Source organism: Leuresthes tenuis, unplaced genomic scaffold (genome assembly GCF_036924035.1).
Source record: "Leuresthes tenuis unplaced genomic scaffold, fLeuTen1.0.hap1 SCAF_4, whole genome shotgun sequence".
NCBI lineage: Eukaryota > Metazoa > Chordata > Actinopteri > Atheriniformes > Atherinopsidae > Leuresthes > Leuresthes tenuis.
In genome coordinates, this window is record NW_027325358.1 from 14,019,455 (window position 1) to 14,041,289 (window position 21,835).

Sequence of the window (21,835 nt, forward strand, 5' to 3'; positions counted from 1 at the left end):
GTCAAGTGACTGATTATTTTATATTTTCAAATGAGCCAGAAATTCGCTCAAAGAATAAATCTGCACTCCTATGATCACGAGCTAATCATTTAATATGTATTTTTTTTATTGTTCAGTTTAACACATCCCATACATTAACCAGAACAGTATTTACCATCTCCATGGCTTTAAATGATTTCCTTCGTGTCACAGCATTAATACGATTAATTTTACTCACAAGGGTTCCTTGGCCTCTTGAAGCTTTTAAAAACCATGTGAATCTAAAAATAAACAGATATGGTTGTTGCACAACTGCTGCACAAAACAGCTCAGACTAGATTCCCACTCCGACAACAACTGCTTTGGTGACACATTAGAATCTGAATTTCAGCCTCACCTGATTTTTAACTGCTCAACCCATTCAGACTTAATTAATTGTTTATGTGCTTATACAATGACTGCAGTGCCATATAGACATACAGATTATTATTCTTTTTATTAAAATTGAATATATATCATTGACAATAAAAGCTAAATGTTTACCCCTTTCCGGTTGTTTCATGTCACATTTTTAGGTTCTTCTGAGGCAGAAAATTATATGGTTTTAATGGACAGTTTTAAGTTCTTAAACTTTTTTTTAAAAAGACTTTTTAAAACAAAGCCTTAGGTCTGAATGGGTTAATGGCCAACTTAATGCTTAAATCAAACGCAGTTATCTGTTCAATGTCCAAGTACACAATTCTTTTGATGACAAATACCGCATAGACAAAGTGAAATCACAGACCTTAGAAAGAGTTATCTGTACTACTATAATACTCTAAATGTGGGTGCGAGAGTCGAACATAATTCTGTTCAGTTATAGGAATGAACTCGGAGTCAATATGACCTCTACTATTCATGTTCCCAGTGATTAGTAAAGATCTTCTGAAACTTGTGATGGAAGAAATATGAATTTGATCATTTTGAGTACTTTGCCCGGCCTCATCTGACATGTTTCTGTTCATTAACTTGTCTGCACTTTCCTGGGACTTGAATATTTTTCATGTGAACGACCACATACGAGTTTAATAGTTATATATTCACAGATGTAGGTCCTTACTTTCCACTTGTCAGGTTCATGTTTTACTGACTTAAGTCTTGCAGTAATACTAACAATACATATCAGTGAATAATAAATACATTAGTCATTTTTCTCTGTGATGCACATATTAACTGGAGAGTTGTCGTCACTGTGGGAGAAGTCATCGTTCTGCAGAGTGACTGAAGACTCAGTCTGAATCTGTTGGTGCTTCCGTCTGTGGAGCCTCAGGCTTTGTGAGCGGCTGAACCCTCTCCCACAGATGTCACAGCCATACGGCCGCTCACCGGTGTGGAGCCTGAAGTGATTCTTGAGGCTTGAAGCACGTGTGAAACTTTTTTCACATTCGGGGCAGTCAAACTTCTCCCCAAAGTGAATTTTCTCATGTTCCCTCAAGCGGCCAGATTGGTTAAAGCTCCGATCGCACACTGAGCAGTGGTAGGGCCTCTCCCCCGTGTGTGTGAGCCGGTGTCTGTTCATGGCGCCCGAGTGGGCAAAGCTCTTGCCACAATCCGGACAGGAGAACGGCTTTTCACCTGTGTGGACTTTATAGTGACCTTTGAGCTGGCCTTTCTGGGTGAACTGTTTTCCACACAGAGTGCACTGGTATGGTTTCTCTCCCGAGTGAATTCGCATGTGAATTTGAAGCGCTGACATCTTGTGACAGTCTCTTCCACAGAGCCCACAGCAATAGGAGCTCTTTGTCAGAATCTTATTACACTTTTTTTGCACTGGTGATGCTGGAAGACTGTCTTTTTCGCCACCTGTGATGTGATCAGCATCCACTCTTGACACTGTGGATGGGAAGAGTTGAAAGATGCTATTCAGTGACAATGAAGATGAAATCAACAAACCTGCTGCTTGCAGGGGTAAAAACAGGTAGGTATCAGATTCAGTGATCCGCCTTATACTTAAATTGTAAAAGGGATTTTACATTTAGCTATTATGAAATGCTAAATCTGACAAAGAAGACCCAGAACTCTTGATGAGCTAGAATCCTATATCATACAAGAATGAGACGACATTCCTCTCGCTAAGATCCAACAGCTGGTCTCCTCCTTTCAATGTGAGTGAAAGAAGAGAAAAATTATGATATTCTGTCACTTTCTTTATGTGCTATAAACAATTAAATATATTACTATGGTTGAAGGTACATGTTCTTCCAGGCCACCACAAGTATAATTTACCGTAAATTCCGGACTACAGAGCGCACCTGAATATAAGCCCCACCCTCTACTTTTAGAAAGAAAATCCATTTTGTACATGTATAGGCCGCACCGGATTATCAGCCCCGGGTCTCCACATTGTAGTATGAGATATTTACACAGAAAGATGTCACGTGAGGACTTTTAAACTTTTAATTAAATGCAGACATACATACTGCAAATGGTTTTTTTTCTTTCCGAACAGTGCCTGTAACACAGAGGGTTTCAACTTAAATACCAATCCGTAACGCACAAATACGTGACGTAAATGCTTTTTTTCCCACGAACAGTGGCTGGTAAAAAAATAAATAAAAAAAGACAGTAGCCTACCAGGAAAAGTCACTGATAACCTTCTTCATCTTCCTCCTGCGCACTAAAACCATCAAAGTCATCTTCTTCAGTGTCCAAATTGAACTGCCTCAAAACTTTGTCACTCACTTCAGTCTCTTTGTTGTCGCTCTCACAATCTCATCTCAGATTGCTCGCCTTTAATTCAAAAGCTGCATCATATGCATTTCTTCATTCGTTTTCCATGTTGAAGGTGAGTACAAAAGACCGATTTACAATAATTTAGTAGTTTAAATGTGTTTGATTTATCGTACAATTTCATTGGACCACTGTGAACTATTCGTTCATTTTATTGGTCTAATGTTACGAGGCAAAATGTTTTTGGCAGCATGAAAAAAGAAAAAAAAAGAAAAAATCATATTAGCCGCACCGTATTATAAGCCGCGGAGTTCAAAGCCTGGGAAAAAAAGTAGCGGCTTATAGTTCAGAATTTACGGTAATTCGGTGGGGAACACTGCAATAGCACAATCAACATCTTCAGTGTAATAAATGCATATCAGCATCTGCTGTCTGGTGGTTTTCTTACTGTTGACAGGTTCCTCTTCTTCCTCTTTTACTGTAATCTTTATTTCTGTGTTGCTTTCCTGGTGATAATCTTCAGCTTCCTCTGGCATGGTGCTGTCCTCACCACCAGAAGCCACGTCCGGAGTTTCTTCTTCTGCGAAAAGCACACCAGCACATACACGTTAAACATCATCATTGAAGGTACACATACGATTGCATCAAGTGCAGAGTAAGAAGGAAACCTTAAGTGTCATGCTTAAGTACCACATAATGGTTCCTCTTCTTCCTCTTCTTTTACTATTACATTCATATGAGGAGTGGAAACGCTATGCTCCGGCTGGTCTGTCGGTTCCTTCGGGTTCATTTCAGGTTGAGCTGCTTTGACACAGTTAAGGCCCTCTGAGGAGAGGGGCTCAGCAGCAACTGGCAGACTCTGGCTGTCAGGCACCTACAAATAGAGCATCATAAGAACAAATTGAGGCAAAACAGCAGATAAGAGAAACAGATTTTACTGACTGCTGTGTATCGTCACTACCTTACTGGTGACGTTGCTGGCCAGATCTCGCTGGGACGACTCATGCACTGAAGCTTGATCTTCTCCTGAGACGACAACAGTAACAGAGTCGTTCTTGCTCTGTGTACATGACCGCTTGTGGTTTCTGAGAGTTCCTGCTAGTGAGAAGTGCCTCCCACAGTCTGTGCAGCTGTACGGCTTTTCTCCGGTGTGAATCCTGGTGTGCCTCCGGAGCTCCCCTGGTGCAACAAAAGATTTATCACACTGCGTGCAGCTGTATGGCTTCTCTCCAGTGTGAGTCCGCATGTGAGTAGTAAGGGTCCACTGCTGTGCAAATGTCTTGCCACAGTCGGAGCAGTGGTACGGCGTAATGCCAGTGTGCAGGCGCTCGTGTCTGACAAGTGTACCTGACAGGGCGAACCGCTTGTCGCAGAACGAGCACTGGAAGGGCCTCTCTCCAGTGTGAGTCCGTTGATGATCCCTCAGCTCGGCTGCTGAATTACAGCTCTTGTCACAATCTGAACAAGGGAACTTCTTCCTCGTAAAGCCCGCAACGACCTCCGAATGCATGGCCTCTAAATGCGTTTTCAGGTGCCAGTGACGAGAAAAGCTCTTCAGACAGATGGAGCAGTGATAGGGCCGCTCACCGGTGTGTGTCCGCCGGTGTAGCCGGAGCTCGCCCTGACTGGCAAATCTCTTCTCACAGAAAGTGCATGGGAATGGCTTTTCCCCAGTGTGGACCCTTTCGTGGATCATGAGAAGCCCCTTTTCTGGAAATCTCTTTTCGCACATGGAGCAAGGGAAGGGCCTCTCTCCCGAGTGGGTACGTAAGTGGCGCTGAAGTTTAGAGGCGTAAGGGAAGTCTTTCCCACACACCGAGCAACTGTGAAGGGACGCTGGTTTTTCATTCTCACTTTGATTAAACTTCTTTGAGAGGGCCTCTACGGGTACAGAGCCAGAGGTAGCATTCACGCCTGTTTGAACACAAAGAAGAGCACTTAATTCTGTTTGCAAAAAGAGTTGAGCACATTTTTTTTTCAAAACAAATCTTGTAATTTCAACGCTGTAGCTCAAGGCATAGAGGAGCCGTCTGTCATTTAGAAGGTCAGTGACTCGACCTCTGGCTTCCCAGGATCACATGTCCAAGTGTCCCTGGGCAAGACACTAAAGTCCACATTGCCTCAAATGCATCCACTGATGTGTCAGTGCTGAATGGGTGAATGTGGGATGTAGTGTAAAAACGCTCAAAGCGCTACATATCAGTATAGTCCATTAACCATTTTCAGTCCAATGTATTTACAGGGATGCTAATTTAAGTCAGGATGGATCTGTTTTTGTCACTAAATATTTGGCTAAATGACAAGTCAAGAGCACAATTTATATTCCAAACTATTTTTCCAGATAAACGACACTCAGCCCAACATAAACATTTGAATCTGTTAGTTTACTGAGTATCAATATCTCTTCAGTTAAATTTACTGCTTGCTACTCAGTATTGTTTATTATTGTTACTTGTTTCATTCTGAAACTATCTGAGTATAGATAGGATACAGATGGCACACTGAAAATTTGCCAAACATATTATCTTTGCTTCTAGTACAAAATAATGTCAAAATGACTAAATAATATTTGTACTGCACACACTTATCTTTATCCTCCTAAATTTAGGTATCTGGACTGGTGACAAAAAGAGGGATTACTCTGGATAACTAAAAAAAAAACCCAGCTCACTGTCAGATACACGTATTTTACATCCATGCATTCGCACATTAATCAGATACAGAATGGCGTGCTAGACAGGAAATACCCGTACAGGCTGCTCTATTTAGTCATTATGAATGAGGGTGCAAAGTTTTACATTTAGGCTCAGCATTCATTGCTAAACATACTTGAAAACAATTACACTGTAATGTTGGAAGGAAAAAAACTCAAACTCCAGTATGATGTACGACAAACACAGCAAACAAAGTTCAGCATTATCTTGTACGATGTTTCGTTGTTGACCGCCACAAACAACAAAGTCATTCTGTCAAACACTGAAAGACTTTAGTTTTCCAGACACACTTCAGGCACTCACTGAGCTCTGAGAAATCCACTTCTTCACCATCTGAGTTGATTAAGCCCCCTATTTCTTGGTGATCTTCATCAGCGTGGATGACAGCGGGTTCGAAGTTGTCTGGGTTTTCAGAGCCCATCTCTTAAATATACAACCTAGTGAAAGATGGACAAGTATGTTTCAGTAAAAACACACTAATGTAACAATTAAGTATTTATTATTATTCAAACTTTGTCCCAACGATTACCATCAACTATAAGCAGCTGCTTAGCTCCATGAAAAATAATCGTTGCCTTAGCACAACGGTATTTAGTCACAGAACGCTAAATTTTCCACCTTGACTTTCTTCTTGCACTGAAACTGTTAAATATGGGAATATAACTTTGAATCTTGCTTGAAATATTAAACTTTTATATTTAACTCTTTATAAAAATCAGCTTTTTATGGCACTTCAATTGGGACAAATTTAAAAATTATTGAGAAGTCGAAGAAGCCCACATCTATGCCAAAGCAAGCTACTGATCGGGCCAACGATAAGACAAGCAGTGGGAAATGAGAAAGCAGCTACTTATGTGTTTAATTCAGAATCCCGTTGCTGAGCTAAGGTCTAAGCTGGTTGTTAGCACACCATGGCCAGCAACTGACTGGATGGGAATAAAAAGTCAGCTGACGCTTGCATAACTGTGGACAAGCCGGCGCCTCTGAGCTTCAAGTACTTTTGGATTTCCATCTTTATGGTTAAAGAACAGAAACAGCGCAGAGCGCTGCGTTAACAACTCAACGCACTATAAATTTAGGGGCAGATCATTTGAACACAGAGATGAGAACTTTGGTTGACTTTTCAATACCTCATAGTTCCCTGCAAGCCTCAGCATGCTGAGGACCAGCCAAGCTAGTAGCTGGGCCAACAGTCGCCTTCTCATTTCCAAAAACTTGCCAATCAGTTCCCAGCGCTAGCGTATCATTGGCCAGATCAGTAGCTGGTTTCAGTGATAGTATACCATGGGCCAGTTTCTCAGTGGTAGCAAAACCCTGTTATTGCTGTGTATTCCAACAACAAGTGCATTAAAGCCCTAACACCAACATAACATAAACTCAGATTAACAAAGCTACCTTTAAAGTAGTGTAGTAATAAATTATGTCACATCAAGGGTTAGCCAAATGCAATAAACTGTTCACACCCATATCCACCCACTGCCTCAGGCCATTGTTTTACATATTTAAAACAGTCATGTGTTGTGCTCTCTAAAACATGGCCGCAGCATGTGGATTGTAATTTCTGACAGGAGCTTCACCCCGTTTACCGCTTTTCATTTGAGATTTCAATTTTTGCTGATCCCAAGAAAATTTCAAGAAAAAGCTTCTTTACAAAGCTCTACATCTCTAGAGAAAGATTAATCACAGGAACTTCTAACGACCCAAATCCTGCCTCTGCAAGCAAGAAGCAGGAAAGTAATAGGCAGCATTTGCAATATTCACATTTATTATTATAAGTCATGACACAATACAAATTGGCCAGACATACGGCTGACGTAAGGCTGTGTACTCTGTTAAAAGCGATTCCATGTTACAGACATAAAGCAGGGCACACATGCATATGTCTATATTTCATTTCATCCCCTGTATTATATTCAGGGTTGTAGTAATCAATATTCAAAGCTTATTCATTACTAATTCCATCCTGGTTCTGCTTTCAATTTCAAATGCCAACACTGGATTGCATCAAGCAATATATTCATCCACCTGTAACAATCAGTTACACTTCAGTGCCTCCACCCTGGAGGACATCCAGTGGCCATTTCCCCAAGGAGAGGGAGGATGCTGTGCTGAGGGGCTGAATCCTAAAAGCATACAGAAAGTTCTCCTTACAACTGAGTGGTAACTGTGATTAAATTAAGGCAGAACGACTAACTGTGCTTTCCAAGTGATTTCAAAGTGAAGCACTCAGGTAAACGAACATGTTCATGAGCTGAATAGCCCTGTTGGCTCAGCAGCATTAGCTGGGAGGGACTCATTTTGTTGCATCCTTTTAAGTCTCGCATTGGTTGTACTTTGAGTTAGCAGACCACTCGAAACCCTTGTCAGACTAAATTGGTTTCCAATTAAGATCATGACAACACGAGCAAATATTTTCTACACTCATTTTTTGACCTCTGGATGAGATGTTTCAGTCGTGACGCAGCGGCGGTGACCACCGATCTGGTCAACGTCTACCTCCACCTCTGGGAGGACTGTTGATAGCCAGCTAGCCATTGATATGGCGGTTATTAGCTATGGTGATTTTTGTAATTAGCTACCAAACATCCCCACAGCTACGGGATATATGCAACAACTTTAAATAGCAGTTCTGAGAGCTTCATCATCAGGGCCACGGTGAAAATTATAATTTTCCTGCAAAATCCGTGTCAGTCCTTAAAAACATTCGCTAACTCGGCTAGCTAACGCTTAACAACAGACAATAGACATGTTGGACCAACCTCTGCATAGATTTTTCCCTCGGGTAAAAGTCTCTCGACTGAAGTTTATTGAAACGACGTGGCGGTACCTCTACATCTCTATAAGGCTCATGCTTACTGTGTTGAAACGGTGCATAAAATGACTGCAAACAAATTAATGAGTTATGTGAGATCAACGTCTGGGCAGGATGACAACCTTTCCAGCTTGAGTTGCTAGCTAGCTGAGTTTCAGCAGGGTCGGAACTTCCGGTTGGCTTTTAAGTAACAATAAAAGCCCCGTTAGCACAAATTTATGTCATGTTTTGCGCAGGTATTTGTCGACCTGCATACATACCACATGAGACGTTGTCTACTCACACAAAAAGTTCAAGGTGTTCACATGGTCTCCAGGTCTTTAATCCAGTTGATAATGCATGGGGTGAGCTGGACAAACAAGTTTAATCGTAGGAGGCCTTACCAGGAAACTTACAAGACTTAAGTGACCTGTTACTGAAGGATTGCTGCAGACGCCACAACTTTCCCTCGGTCTTGTGAATATCATGATTGAACGGTTCATGTTCATTGCTATTTTGGTGGGAAAAGGGAGACCTACTTGATATTAGAGGTTCATGATGTTATAGCTTATCTTTGGAAGCACTTAACGGTGCTTTGGAACTGATCATCAGCCATGTGTGGACCACCAGTGAAGTGGCTCCAGCTGTTGATAAGTTGTTTGTGATTTTAAACACAAGTGGCATACCATTTTGACATGAAAGTATGATTTCTTGATTTAAAAAAAATTCAAACAATCCAGAAAAAAACCAATTTGTGTCCTTTGTGTCCTAAAGCTGTTGTCAGGTGTTGTTATACACAGGGAAAGATAACTAATTTGGCCAGTGATCTGAAAGTTAAATCCCAACAGCTGGAAAATAAATGTATAAAAGCAATCAGGACCGCAATATAAAAAGATACAAGTTGAATGAAAAGCTTAAGCCCACACCTTTACAGGTGAAGCCAATGAGCCAACTGGGACAGTGAAAACTGTGGAGACAAAGAGGAGGACAAGTCCTCCTAGTAACCTGGTCCCTCATTTAATCCAGTCCAAATGGGTCAAGATACTGTTATTATCATTGTTGTTTTTCTTATTACTTTACTGTAGAGAGAGAGAGAGAAAGAAAAACAATCCATTTTGTCCTGAGAATCTTTCCTTGACTGCCAACATTTTGTTTACATTTTTGTGGTCATCCACCACTGACACACAGTGTATTTCTAGCCCTCCGCAATGCCTAGACCTAAACTTATGCTAATATGAACACCGAATCAAGTTTTGACCTTGAAAAATCCCTCTAAACATGTGAGGCCCACTCTCTTGGCCCCATACAAGCTGTTGGAACCCACCAAAGTGTGGTGGACTCTCAGAAAGAAATACACTGACACACATCAAATCAACACAACATAAATAACTACCAGACCTTTGTCCCTTTTTGTGTTGCAATAAAACCATTAAGACAATGTCTATCAGAGCAAACGCATCAGAATATAGGTTTGGGTTAAAAACTGTCATTTTACACAACAGTTATTTAATTAATCTTATATTTCATTGTTTGGCGGATGCAAATATGTCCTGCTTATTTGACGGATATTTCCTTGCAATGACTTTGTAGTTTGCTCCATTTAAAAAAATAAAAAATAAATAGTATGTCGACTAGTTAGCGCTAACTCAAAATTATGTTAAACTCAGTAAACCCTTGCAAAACAGTTTGAGTGGAGACTGAGGCCAGAAACGAAGAGTAAAGTCTACTAAATGCTATTGATAAAGCAAATCTGATCAAAATAATGAGTGAAATAAAATTAAATCCGTTTTCATTTCACCGCCTGTCTGATTCACTGATTTCCGTCTCCAAATTGTCCACGAACATGGATCCGAGACTCCAGTTCCATTCTTTTTTCCAAGTTTCTTTTTGAATAATCTAAGCACACACACGGAGTGATCTCCAGGAGATCTAGTGAGTGTCTGTGGGTGGGCTTCCTCACAAATGCAGAGGCGGCGTGAGGTGAGTATGAGTATGTAAGTATGTTCACAGATCCCTGCACACAAAATTCGATTTTTCTAAGCTATAAAAGGGACAAAAGGAAAAATAAAAATATGTAAAAATGAAAAGGAATTTTAAAAAAGTATTTTTAATGAACAGATGAGTTTTAAGTGGTCTGTTCCGTGCCAAGAGAGGGACTTTAAAACTAGGAGACAACACTTTGTAGACTGAGTAGTGAAAATACAGGAACAGATCTTTGTAGTTTGTTTTACTTATGTGGAAAAATAGGAACAGTTTCGAGCATTTCAATGAAAAGCACAAAGGGTGCAACAAACGCGAACAGAAACGAGCAAACGATCATGAGGACGCCAGGAGCTTCTTCTGGTCTTCGTGAACTTTCATGTGTGTTTTGAGATTTCCGCTCTGTGTGAATCCTCTTCCACACGTGAAGCACTTAAAAGGTCTTTTTCCTGAATGGATCACGAGGTGTCGTTTCAGGCCTTGGTTCTGGGAGAACACTTTCCCGCAGGTCGGACAGACGTAGCTCTTCTTTGGTGTCTGAGGCCCCTGATTCGGTTTTGGCTCCTCAGGCTGCGTTTCCTGAGAGTCATGAGGAGAGTGTTCGCTGGCATCTTCAGAGCTTCTAAGAGAAGGGCCTTAAAAGGGGGAAAGAAAAGAGTGAAGAATTAGTGAGAATACAGACAAGCATGGAGTCAAATTCTACCTATAATGTGTAAAATATTTTCCTTTGTTTTAATGCTTTTCGGGCATAAAAATGGCAAAAGCAAACATCTATGATTTCAGATATCTAGCTACTTTATCTTTTATGGCAAACAGAATAAGGGGAAAATAAGGTGACACTCACCTTTTGAGTCCAACTCCCCTGCAGGTGCTGAGCTGGGATTCTTGTCCTGTGTTCCAGGTCTGTGTGTCTCGCGGTGCTTTACCTCTGCCCCCACCTTGTTCACGTGCATTTTCATTGGGGTGCGCCCGAGCTCAGACGACGGAAGTACAGAGGAAGTACCCGAAGGCCAGGAGGGCCGCTCTGCCGGCGAGATCCTTTCAAAGTGCTCTTTATTCTGTTCAAATGTTTAGCATGTGTAAGAACACTGGGCTTGACACTATTAGACAAAGTGCAAGTTGGTGATTTAGCTTCACTTAAAGCAAACACTGAAACAATACACCTGGCGCTGTGCTGCTGCACAGATGGACGCATTCAGGTTTTGGTCCCATTAATTGGATACAATTACTGTTTTACTCACCTGGTTGAAGTTCTCAGCTGGACTTTTTTCCTGGTTCCCAACCTGATGATAAGACATGTTTCCTGTAAAAATAAATGAAGCAAACTTTTCAAACCGGTCATTAAATGTGGAGATGCCATACAGTAATAAGTGAGTAATATAGCTTACACCAAATCTACAGCAACTGTCTTAAGTCAATGCTGATATACCACCCACAGGTTATTTATAAAGGTTTTACACAAAGTTCAGCACAGATATGCAGGTTATTTAAATGCAGATTCCTGCCCATACAAGGTGATTAATTCTGTTCCCACTGCCAGCAGCAGCAGCAGCATGGGTTACCCTCTTAGCTTTGGGTTCTGCACATGTACACGTTTCTGGTATTTTAAGACTTTCTCGGAAAAAGTGTTTATTATAATTTTGCTCGAGTAGTCAGCCCAAAACATTTTGACCGAGAATGAGCTACAGTCGCTGTGCAGACCGGTAAAATTAATCCCCCGCATCCCTTTTATCCACACGCTGGCACTTCTGTCAGATTCAGATGGTCCACATGAGACGCTGCTGTCTGTAAATACATTTTAAAACTTATTTACTTATCCCTGAGCCCAAGAACGGAGAATGGGATCATTGTCAGAGCTAGAAAGTCTTGCAGAAACCGAGGCTGGTTAAAGTTGATCATTAAATAGTTAAGGAACATAGTTTCTATCAATATAACGAGCACCAGTGATATCAGTAAGGTGTGTCAGCATAAGCTGATTAAAGACTTGGAGCAGTTTCTTTACTCAAGCTGTGAGATAAGAGAAGTCATTCTCTTTTATCCACTGCGACAGCAATTTATGTTTCTGATTAGATTCCTCATTCATTCCTAAATATCTTTCTTTGCGAGCACTATAAAGGGGCTATATTTCAAATTATGCATGTCAACATGACAGAAAAATAATAAAAAAACAACAGTGAGAAAAATATGTTCTCACTGTGGACTTGAATTTGGTCCATCGCTGGTGGCTGCTGTACTGTAGCGTTCAGGCTCCTCTTGGTTGTGATGGCACCATCAGTTCTGTGGGAAGAGACGACCCAATGAGACAGAAAACTCACTTTCTGTGAGACAAAGCTTTTGGTGAAGAACGTACTGGACACAGGAAGAGGGCATGTAGTCCTCGTCATCTGAAACATCTTCCTCTGAAATGTCTTCTGTGCCCTCTGCTGGAGAACACATCCCATCATCTACCTGGTCAATACTGTGTCGAAGGTCAAAGGCATTAGACAATAACACTCAACACGTCACAGTTCACATATAATGTGCACGCCAAAAACTTACTCTGAGTCTGGAGTATGGCTAAAGTCGTCTTCATCAATGCCAACAATGATCTCCATTGATGACATTCTAAAAAGAATGCAGAAATGTACATTTTCAGTGGCAAAAAAAACCCCAAACAAACAAGGTTTTCTCATATATCTGAATTGACTAAAAACACCTTTAATGACTATGTGAAGGCCCACCATGATAACTATTATTTCAAGCTCAACTGTGTGAACCAAGAACATACCTTTCCTCCTCCTCGTGGAAATCCAGACACTGTCTTGCAAAGTCATCTTCTCTGCAGAAGACACATTTATTAAAGTAAAAACTAAAACGCCACCGCTTTCTTCCTGGTCACACCTTTTCTTGACCAAAATCCATCTGCTTTACAGACTGCAAATGTTACTGACTCGTGATTATTATCTGTGTGAGAAATAAGTGGTCATGACCAGAGTCAGTTAAAATTTCCAAGACCTTTTCACAGCAGACATTTTTGACATGTCACACCAAGAAATGTGCAGGTGTATTCATGACTGCTGCATTCCTGCTGTTCTGCATGCTGAATGGATGCAAACACACGTAGGATGACAAAAAAAAAAGAGAGTCCTATCTGTGAGAAGCACATAATCAGGACCTACTCAATATTTGGCGGATGGTTATAATGTTATGGCTGACCAGTGTATTATCATGTGAAGGAGAAAGAAAATAACAACTGTAGAGTTGGGGAGAAGTTTTATTACGTGGCTCCATTATGGCCTAAACAGAGCAGAAACAAACTCCTCTTTATAAATGCAAAATGTCCTCAGATTAAAGAAAAAATTATTCGCAGTCGATACTGAAATCTTCGGAAGCCCTAAAGGGTCATACATACATATATTTTATCCCATCCGTTTTCCCGTGATAACGAGATATTTTTCCTCCGTTTTCCCATGTTAACGAGATATTTTTCCTCCGTTTTTTCCGTGATAACGAGATAATTAATTTGAGATCTCGAGAAAACAAAACGATATTCTCCTGCTCCTCTGACATTCACTAAATTATGTTTCCTGCAATTATTCAATAGACTAGACGGAGAAAACAGAGGATAATTATCTCGTTATCACGAGAAAATAGGTAGCATAAAATGTATGTATGTATCATGGCTCTAAATTAACACCCGCCAAATGTGGGTGAAAATTCATTTTTGCGTGTATTAAAAAAAAAAAAACTCACTCGCTGTCTACACTTCACCATCTATTTTGCGGGACGCTTGAGCACGATTTCTATGGGAACGCATCAAATACGAATACAAACACAAACAAGATGTGGTGATGGTTGGGACAGCCGGCTGTGACGAGAAAGGATATGCCTCCCAAAGACAGGGGAGAAGGAGGATATTGGACCTTGCAAAAAAAAAAAAAAAAGGAAATTTAACTGTAAATGGCTAACTGGTTGTGAGTAACTCGGGTCTGATCACAAAAGCAACGTAATGTTCTGTCAGGATTGCCGAATATATGAAAAAGAAAAACGCAAAACAAATCATTTCATGGTGGGAAGTAATAATTTCAAAGTATTCAGAGTCCGAAGACAGTTCAGAGAGCTCTGACGATGTTTAACCTTTACATAATGTTCATATTCAAGCATTTCACAGTATGCGCCTCATAATTAGTCTCTGTACATGATTTTGTGCATTATCTGAACTAAAACATGTTCAGAAAGTTGTAAAATATTTCCATTTTTCTATATTCAGGGTCCCATTAAGAGAAATCTTCAAATTTCTAGCTAAAAAGAAAAGTTTTTTTTATTTTTATGTACCAAAAATTGGTTAATGAGAAATTAAATGTTATGATAATTTTTGTATGTACTTAAGTTTCATTTATTATAATTGTTTTATACATTCCCAACTTCACTGTAAGATTCATTTAAAGCTTTAGTGAATAAAATGATCAAATGAATTCAGTGGCTCTCATAATCGGTTTCTTTTGCACAGGAAAAATGTGACTAGTGGAAATTCTGATTGGCTGGTGATTAAAAAAGTTCAATTAGAGCCCTGTATGTATGACACTTTAGGGCTTCCGTAGAAATCAAACCACTTAATGGACCAGCTTTAACGTACAACGGTCTAAAGAATAAGAATAAGGTCTTAAGTTAAAGGTCTAAAGAATATTACTGTCAATTCATTATGTTAATGTCAATTCATTAAAATAAAATAAACAAAATCTTACCTCCTGTTTTCGGCTGGTAATGATTTCGTAGGTGAAGCGCTTGCATCATATCTGCAAGAAATATACAGAATATGACATCAGTGTCGGTGTTTTCTCCCACAATTCAGCAACGTGGCGCCCTCAAGGCCGTTTTCATTTGTGTTTTCGAGCCTAAACGCTCCGAAATGATCGGAAAAGTATGCTTCATCCTTTTGTTTGATTCATTCGTTCTCCAGCCCACTAGAGTATGACAGCTGCCACTGTGACACCTGTCTCTCCTGACTCATTGAAACTGGCACAAGGTTTGGCTGAGTCTTAAAACTGTGTTCATGCATGACCATCGGATGTGTTCAAGAGAATGCGCGAGCAATTTGATACATTTTTTTTTTATTTATAGCTGGTGTTTACACAGGCACATCACAGAGGGAGACTTGTTTAAATCGGGGGCAAGAGAGCGAGTATGCCAACTTCTTCAAGCACCATTACACCACTGTCTGCAACACTAATTTACAAATAATCCAAATAAAACGAGAGGGTGGGAAATACCTTAACCAAAGTGGAGAAACTGCAAAAAGGGAAGCAAATCTCAACTATTCGCCCACAACACTCCACTAATCAGAGTTTAAAGTCCTGCAACAAGCTAACATTAGCCTGAATGCAGCATAACAGCTGCACAATAAAGTATGCACTTTTGAATATTACAGTAACTTTAACGGTTTTACCCAAGTAGTTACCACCTTGCATATAAAAATCTACAGAAATCATTCAGGGTTACTCACCTGTCCAGCAGAAATATGGCTAACTCCGTGTCTGATTTGATTCTTTTCTGTTTCCGTAGCTCTCTCCATCTCGGAAAAGCTGCTCCGATATTGACTCTTGTTCTGTCTCGGGCTCGATTTAACTCTTTATGTAAAGCTCGTCTTTCGTCGGAGGTTTTCTTCTTTTTAGTCGTCTTTGCCGTGTATGCTGTTATTAGCAAGGGAGGAATAGGCAGTTTTATCATTGCTATTGGATGTTTCTCAGCCACTATATTAGCAAAAGTTTTCCCGAGGCTGCGTGCTGCAGGGTTTGAGTTGGAGTGAGAAAGCGCATGCGCGGCTGGGTGGCGCAGCATTAGCATGAGACGGTCCTGGTGAGTCTGATTGGTTGCATGCGATTTTTAGAAGCAGTAGGTGGTGCAATCATAGGCATAAGTACATATATATGTATTTACGAAGGTACGAAGGCTTGTAATGCATCACCGGGAGCAAAAACTATGGAGCCTCCACACTTGGAAGATATTCATTCAGCTTTTCTTTTTTAAATTTGAGAAAAATCTAATAAAACAGATATTACACAAAGGAGTCTGTCTGTAACAGACAGCAGTTGCAGCTGTTGATTGGCAGGAAACATGGCTGCAATGAGAGAACTGTCAATGGAAACTATTGAAAGGATAATGAAAATTTATGTTTAAAAAGGTCCATGATGCAGCACCATCATCTCATCTTGTGTCATGAGTGGACTTTTTGGTCAAATCCATTGGATTACAGTCAACAGTTTTACATCAGTCTGGGAACCTAACAAATTCCTGTGACAATCCAAGACATAAAACAGCTTGTATATATGTATTCAGTTAAAGGAAATACAAGCTTTCATTGAAACAGCATGTATACACTGTATATCAGAGACCGATTCTAAATCTTGCTGCTGTATTTTTCTAGATGACATTATTTTGATGGTTTCCCTCTAACAACTGCTGTCTTGGTCTCCCCAGAGGTTTCGTTGGAGGTTTGGGCTTCTTGTCGTGAATCTTCAGATGCGCTTGATAAGTCTGAGAGAAGCGGAAACCTTTCCCACATTTCTCACACGTATATGGCTTTTCTCCTGTGTGAACTCTAAGGTGATTTCTAAGAGTTCCCGCTCTGGAGTAGCTTTTACCACAAACCGAGCACAGGTGAGGCTTTTCTCCCGTGTGGGTGTTGAGGTGCAATTTCAGGTAAATGTGATGCAAAAATGACCTCCCACACTGGTCACAGTGGAAGTTCTTCTGCCCAGTGTGGATGGCCTCGTGTTTTTTAAGAGAATGCGCTGTGCCGCAAGTCCTTCCACACTCGGAACAGCGGAAAGGGGGATCTCCCGAGTGGATGCGCTGATGGATTTCAACAGAATTCTCCCTTTTGAATGTCTTGCCACAGTCAGGACACGCGTAGGGCTTCTTGTGACTTTCGCGGTGTTCCTCCAGCTGCCGTTTCTCGGGGAAGTCCATTCCACACTCTCCACAAATATGAGCGGTGACAGGAGCTTCATTGAGCTGCCTCTTCTCTTGAACTAATGTCCACTTCTGCAGCTCCCCTGTGAGCCAAAAAGCATTTATCATTTAAGACAGCTGTGTATTGATGAGGCTTAGTCACACTTGCATTTAAAACAAATATAATACTTTTCATAAAATGACCACAGTTTCCAGAGAGACGCTAAATTTGTCGTCATGTTCAAATAAAGCTGCCAAAGCCCATTAGGTGGTGATGAATTAGTTTTTTGTGTTAACTATAGGTCTACGAATGTTTAGATATTTTACAATTTGATTAAGTTCTGAGTCCCTGAGCCATGATTCAATTCTCAGTTTTGGACACAAGATTATTCCACTGAAAGCAAAGAAAACACATTTGAAAGTAGAATATACTTGTAAGTTTACAGAAGTACAGTTCTGTAAAAATGAATACAATAAGCTTTGGCAAGAAGCTTTCTTCATATAGTCATATCTTAGAATCATGAGATAAAAACATTTAGTCTGAGCTCATGAGGCAAAGGAGTCACGGGGATCAAGGGAGTAGTTGTTGTCCATCAGCAGCAACCAGACAATCGTGAGGCAAGCTATAATCCAGAGACAGCAATCGCAAAATAAAATAAAGAGCTTCCTCTTACCTTTGTGAACCTTCATGTGTGTTTTGAGGTTTCCATCCTGGGTGAATCCTCGTCCACATATGAAGCATTTGAAAGGTCTTTTTCCTGAGTGAATCACGAGGTGCCGTTTCAGGGCGTTATAGCGAGGCAACTCTTTTCCACAGTTTGGACAGATGTATTTCTTCTTTGGTTTTACTTGACATAAGAGGAAAATAAATAAATAAATCAGTTAATAACAGATCACAGAGAGTTTATGGTATATGCTGCATAAACAAGCATTTTTTAAACCACGAAAAAGGAACCCATGACTTCATATGAAATGATTTAAAACAAAAGAGGAAGAATATTCTCCTTTATAAATGTGGCCCGGGGATTACAAACGGACCCTGTTCAGCGTTAGAATCAGCTCAATCCGTCAAATACATGTACACTTCCAAGAAATTTGTGGCAAATAATGCAGGTGGTAGTTTGAGGTCTGACTCGGAGCAGGTTAGTAATGTGAGTGCTTGTTTGCACCTGGATTAGAACACATGTACTGGAGGTTACTGTGTGAGGTGTTTCAAATAGAGGTAGAAAGTTATGGATGTAGAATGACCGACGATGCTGTTCTCACTGAAAACTTGAATTTCATCCGTCACGGCTGGTTTTCCTCCCGGCTCTTCGGTGGGAGCTTCAGGCACGGCATCCTCTTTGCTCATGGACTGAACTGCTTTCAGCTTTTTCTTTACTTTTACAACACTACTCGTTCTGTCAGAAGGGGAAAAAAACTATGAGAAAGGAAATACATTTAGGTGAACCAAAAACTCTTGGTTAACTTACTGAACATGCGAAGGAGGCATGTAGTCTTCATCATCACTGTCATCACAGAAACTGTTCCCCTCTGTTGTTTCCTCTTCCTCTGAGACTTCTCCCATGTCCTCCGCTGGAGAACACATCCCATCAACTGCCTGATCAATACTGTGTAGAAGGTCAAAAATCATTACACAATGGCACTCAACACACTGCAGCTCACATATAAAGTGCACGCATACAACTTACTCTGAAATATCAGTCAAGTCCTCTTTATCAATGTCAACAATGATCTCCGTCGATGGCGTTCTAAAAAAATATGTACATTTAAGTGACAGACATATTCCAGCTTTATGTGGCAAAATGTGGTACCGTACAGGGGTCAGGGATGTTATCAAATATCAGATCTTTCAAAAGCTAGTAGACATGAAAAATAAGGAGGAAATGGAACAAGAGCAAGTTGTGATAGCTGTAGTTGAGCTGCGAAAGGATGGAAATGAGCCTGCAGCAACCCACAAGAAGAGGCTGAGAGACCTCCAGAAAACAACAGCAAAACTCAGAAGATTAACTCCAAAACAGAAGATCAACTCAAAAAGAAGGAAGGCTCCGTATTGGTGGGAAACAAGCTGAGTCAAAGGTCTAAAGAGTATTACTGTCAATTCATTATGTTACTGTCAACTAATTTAAATAAAATAAACACAATCTTACCTCCTGTTTTCAGCTGGTAATGATTTCGTAGGTGAAGCGCTTGCATCATACCTGCAAGAAATATACAGAATATGACACAAGTGTTGGCGTTTTCTCCCACAATTCAGCAACGTGGCGCCCTCAAGGCCGTTTTCATTTGTGCTTTAGAGCCAAAACGCTCCGAAATGATCGGAAAAGAATGTTTCATGTCTCTTTTTCACCCTTTTGTTTCATTCATTCATTAATTCATTCGTTCTCCAGCCCACTTGACTATGACAGCTGCCACTGTGCGACCTGCCTCTCCTGACTCATTGATACTGACACATGGTTTGGCTGAGTCTTAATGTTTTTGTTTACAAAAATTGTGTTCATACATGACCATTGGATGTGTTCAAGAGAATGGGCGAGCAATTTGATACATTTTTTAAAAATGTATAGCTGATGTTCACACAGGCACATCACAGAGGGAGACTTCTATAAATTGGGGGCAAGAGAGCGAGTATGCCAACTTCTTCAAGCACCATTACACCACTGTCTGCAACACTAATTTACAAATAATCCAAATAAAACGAGAGGGTGGAAAATACCTTAAAGCTGCAGTGTATAACCTATGTCGCCCCCTAGAGGATTTCTGCGTTATTACAACGATGTGGCCGGCACCTGAATATGACGTATGGCTCAGTGTCAGGTAAAACCGAGTAGAATGTGTCACAGGATACCAAATACAAAAAGAACAAATACAGAAAAATACCGCGAGGTGTTAGAGGAGCCGAACGGCTTAATCAGCCTTGTATCGTCTCCTCTTGTAGAGCCTTGGGTGAAACGGATATTTAGAGACACGTAGAAGTTACGCACTGCAGCTTTTTTTTAAATATGTTTTTCTTTAGCCGCCCGCGGCAAAGTTCATACGGCCCGCTCCCGCGAGATCTGAGTTGGTCCCAATCCCAATGCAGCCCCCTAGTCCACAGTCCTGCAACAAGCTAACATTAGCCTGACTGCAGAATAACAGCTGCATAATAAAGTATGCATTTTTTAATATAACAGTCACGTAACTTTCACGCTTTTACCCATGCAGTTACCACCTTACAAATAAAAAGCATAAGAAATAATTCAGGGTTACTTACCTGTCCAGCAGAAATATGGCTAACTCCGCGTCTGATTTGATTATTTTCTGTTTCCGTAGCTCTCTCCATCTCGGAAAAGCTGCTCCGATATTGACTCTTGTTCTGTCTCTGACTCGACTTAACTCTTTATGTAAAGCTCGCCTTTCGTCGTTGGTTTGCTTCTTTTTAGTCGTCTTTGCCGTGTATGCTGTTATTAGCAAGGGAGGAATAGGCAGTTTTATCATTGCTATTGGATGTTTCTCAGCCACTATATTGGCAAAAGTTTTCCCGAGGCTGCGTGCTGCAGGGTTTGAGTTGGAGTGAGAAAGCGCATGCGCGGCTGGGTGGCGCAGCGTTAGCATGAGACGGTCCTGGTGAGTCTGATTGGTTGCATGCGATTTTTAGAAGCAGTAGGTGGTGCAACGAGGAAGCAGATGGAGCAACCCACAAGAAGAGGCTGAGAGACCTCCAGAAAACAACAGCATAACTCAGAAGATGAACGCCAAAACAGAAGATCAACTCAAAAAGAAGGCAGGCTGAAGCAGAGATAAACATGTCCGTTAAGGAGGAGGCAGCCGATGCACCGTTGTTGTCTTTGAGTGAGGGCATGCTTATCAGAGTTTTCTATTCAAACCTTGTCACTCCAAAAAGATTTGGCAAATATACCATTGGGAGGGCTCCCACACATCAAACAGATATCAAGAACCAGCAACAAAAACAGGACCCCCTGCCGCATCAGGGAAGAAGAAAAAAATAAGCGCTTTTTTCCTTGGGGGTATAATGTTGACCACAAATATATACTCTGCTCTGTAAAATGGGGTGTGCTTTCATTATTACGTTAATATCACTATTTATGTTAATTGATTCGTAATGAATAATGGTAATAATAATAATTCTAATATTAATTAATAGTAACATTAATTATGCCATTACATCAGCAGCATAAAATTATTTAGCATTATGAAAATATTTTTTATCAATCATTTTTAAGAAAAGGCATCATCCTGCATTACAGTCAGGGCCGAACAATCTGACAACGTACCTTTCATTGTCATGGAAACCTGCTCAGTCCCTTTTTGTACACAGTCCTGGTCTTAGTCCTCCAGTTTGTCTGTGTTTCATGAGGGAAACCAAACACCTGTAGTGTTCCTCCAATATCCTCCTCTTCCATGATCTGCTCCCAAAGTTGGCCACCATCTCCTTGATCTTGGTGACATTTAAAAAAAGCAGGTGATTCCTCCATGATCACGAAGTCACCAACGAGTACCCAGCTCTTCTGTCCCTGTCTGTCTCCATTACCCACCACCCCCATGAAATGATCAGATAACCTCTGCAGGTGGCAAGATTCAGAGATGTCCTGACAATCTTAACTCTACACTAACACATCACAGCATAAACATATTATATGTGCTATAAGGGAATGTTACAATAGCCGTGATGATTTTACACTACCATGTCTCAAAAGGAATCACTTCAGCACTAATCTCCAGTGTTCTACCA

At 40.7% G+C, this 21,835-nt stretch overlaps 2 protein-coding genes across 3 annotated transcripts; both read right to left on the reverse strand.

The window, feature by feature from the left end:
* Positions 1 to 82: 82 nt before the first annotated feature.
* Positions 83 to 16,052, reverse strand: LOC140304880 (uncharacterized). The gene is made up of 15 exons (XM_072383688.1): positions 15,656 to 16,052; positions 14,898 to 14,948; positions 12,941 to 12,991; positions 12,712 to 12,777; positions 12,524 to 12,631; positions 12,368 to 12,450; positions 11,415 to 11,476; positions 11,018 to 11,231; positions 10,511 to 10,808; positions 7,461 to 7,525; positions 5,706 to 5,825; positions 3,650 to 4,602; positions 3,379 to 3,562; positions 3,137 to 3,268; positions 83 to 1,851 (listed from the first exon to the last, which is right to left on the reverse strand). Exons 1-15 carry the CDS (start codon positions 15,994 to 15,996, stop codon positions 1,160 to 1,162), a joined length of 3,420 nt encoding a protein of 1,139 aa, XP_072239789.1. The 5' UTR covers positions 15,997 to 16,052; the 3' UTR covers positions 83 to 1,159.
* Positions 16,053 to 16,127: 75 nt separating this feature from the next.
* LOC140305723 (uncharacterized) lies at positions 16,128 to 20,672 on the reverse strand. Of its 2 annotated transcripts, XM_072384692.1 has the most exons (8): positions 20,357 to 20,672; positions 19,254 to 19,304; positions 18,795 to 18,854; positions 18,576 to 18,713; positions 18,370 to 18,503; positions 17,778 to 17,951; positions 16,529 to 17,207; positions 16,128 to 16,469 (listed from the first exon to the last, which is right to left on the reverse strand). In XM_072384692.1, exons 1-7 carry the CDS (start codon positions 20,578 to 20,580, stop codon positions 16,573 to 16,575), a joined length of 1,416 nt encoding a protein of 471 aa, XP_072240793.1. In that variant the 5' UTR covers positions 20,581 to 20,672; the 3' UTR covers positions 16,128 to 16,469; positions 16,529 to 16,572. The 2 variants fall into 2 exon arrangements, with proteins under 2 accessions (XP_072240793.1, XP_072240792.1); XM_072384691.1 differs by having other exon boundaries at positions 16,129 to 17,207.
* Positions 20,673 to 21,835: the final 1,163 nt, after the last annotated feature.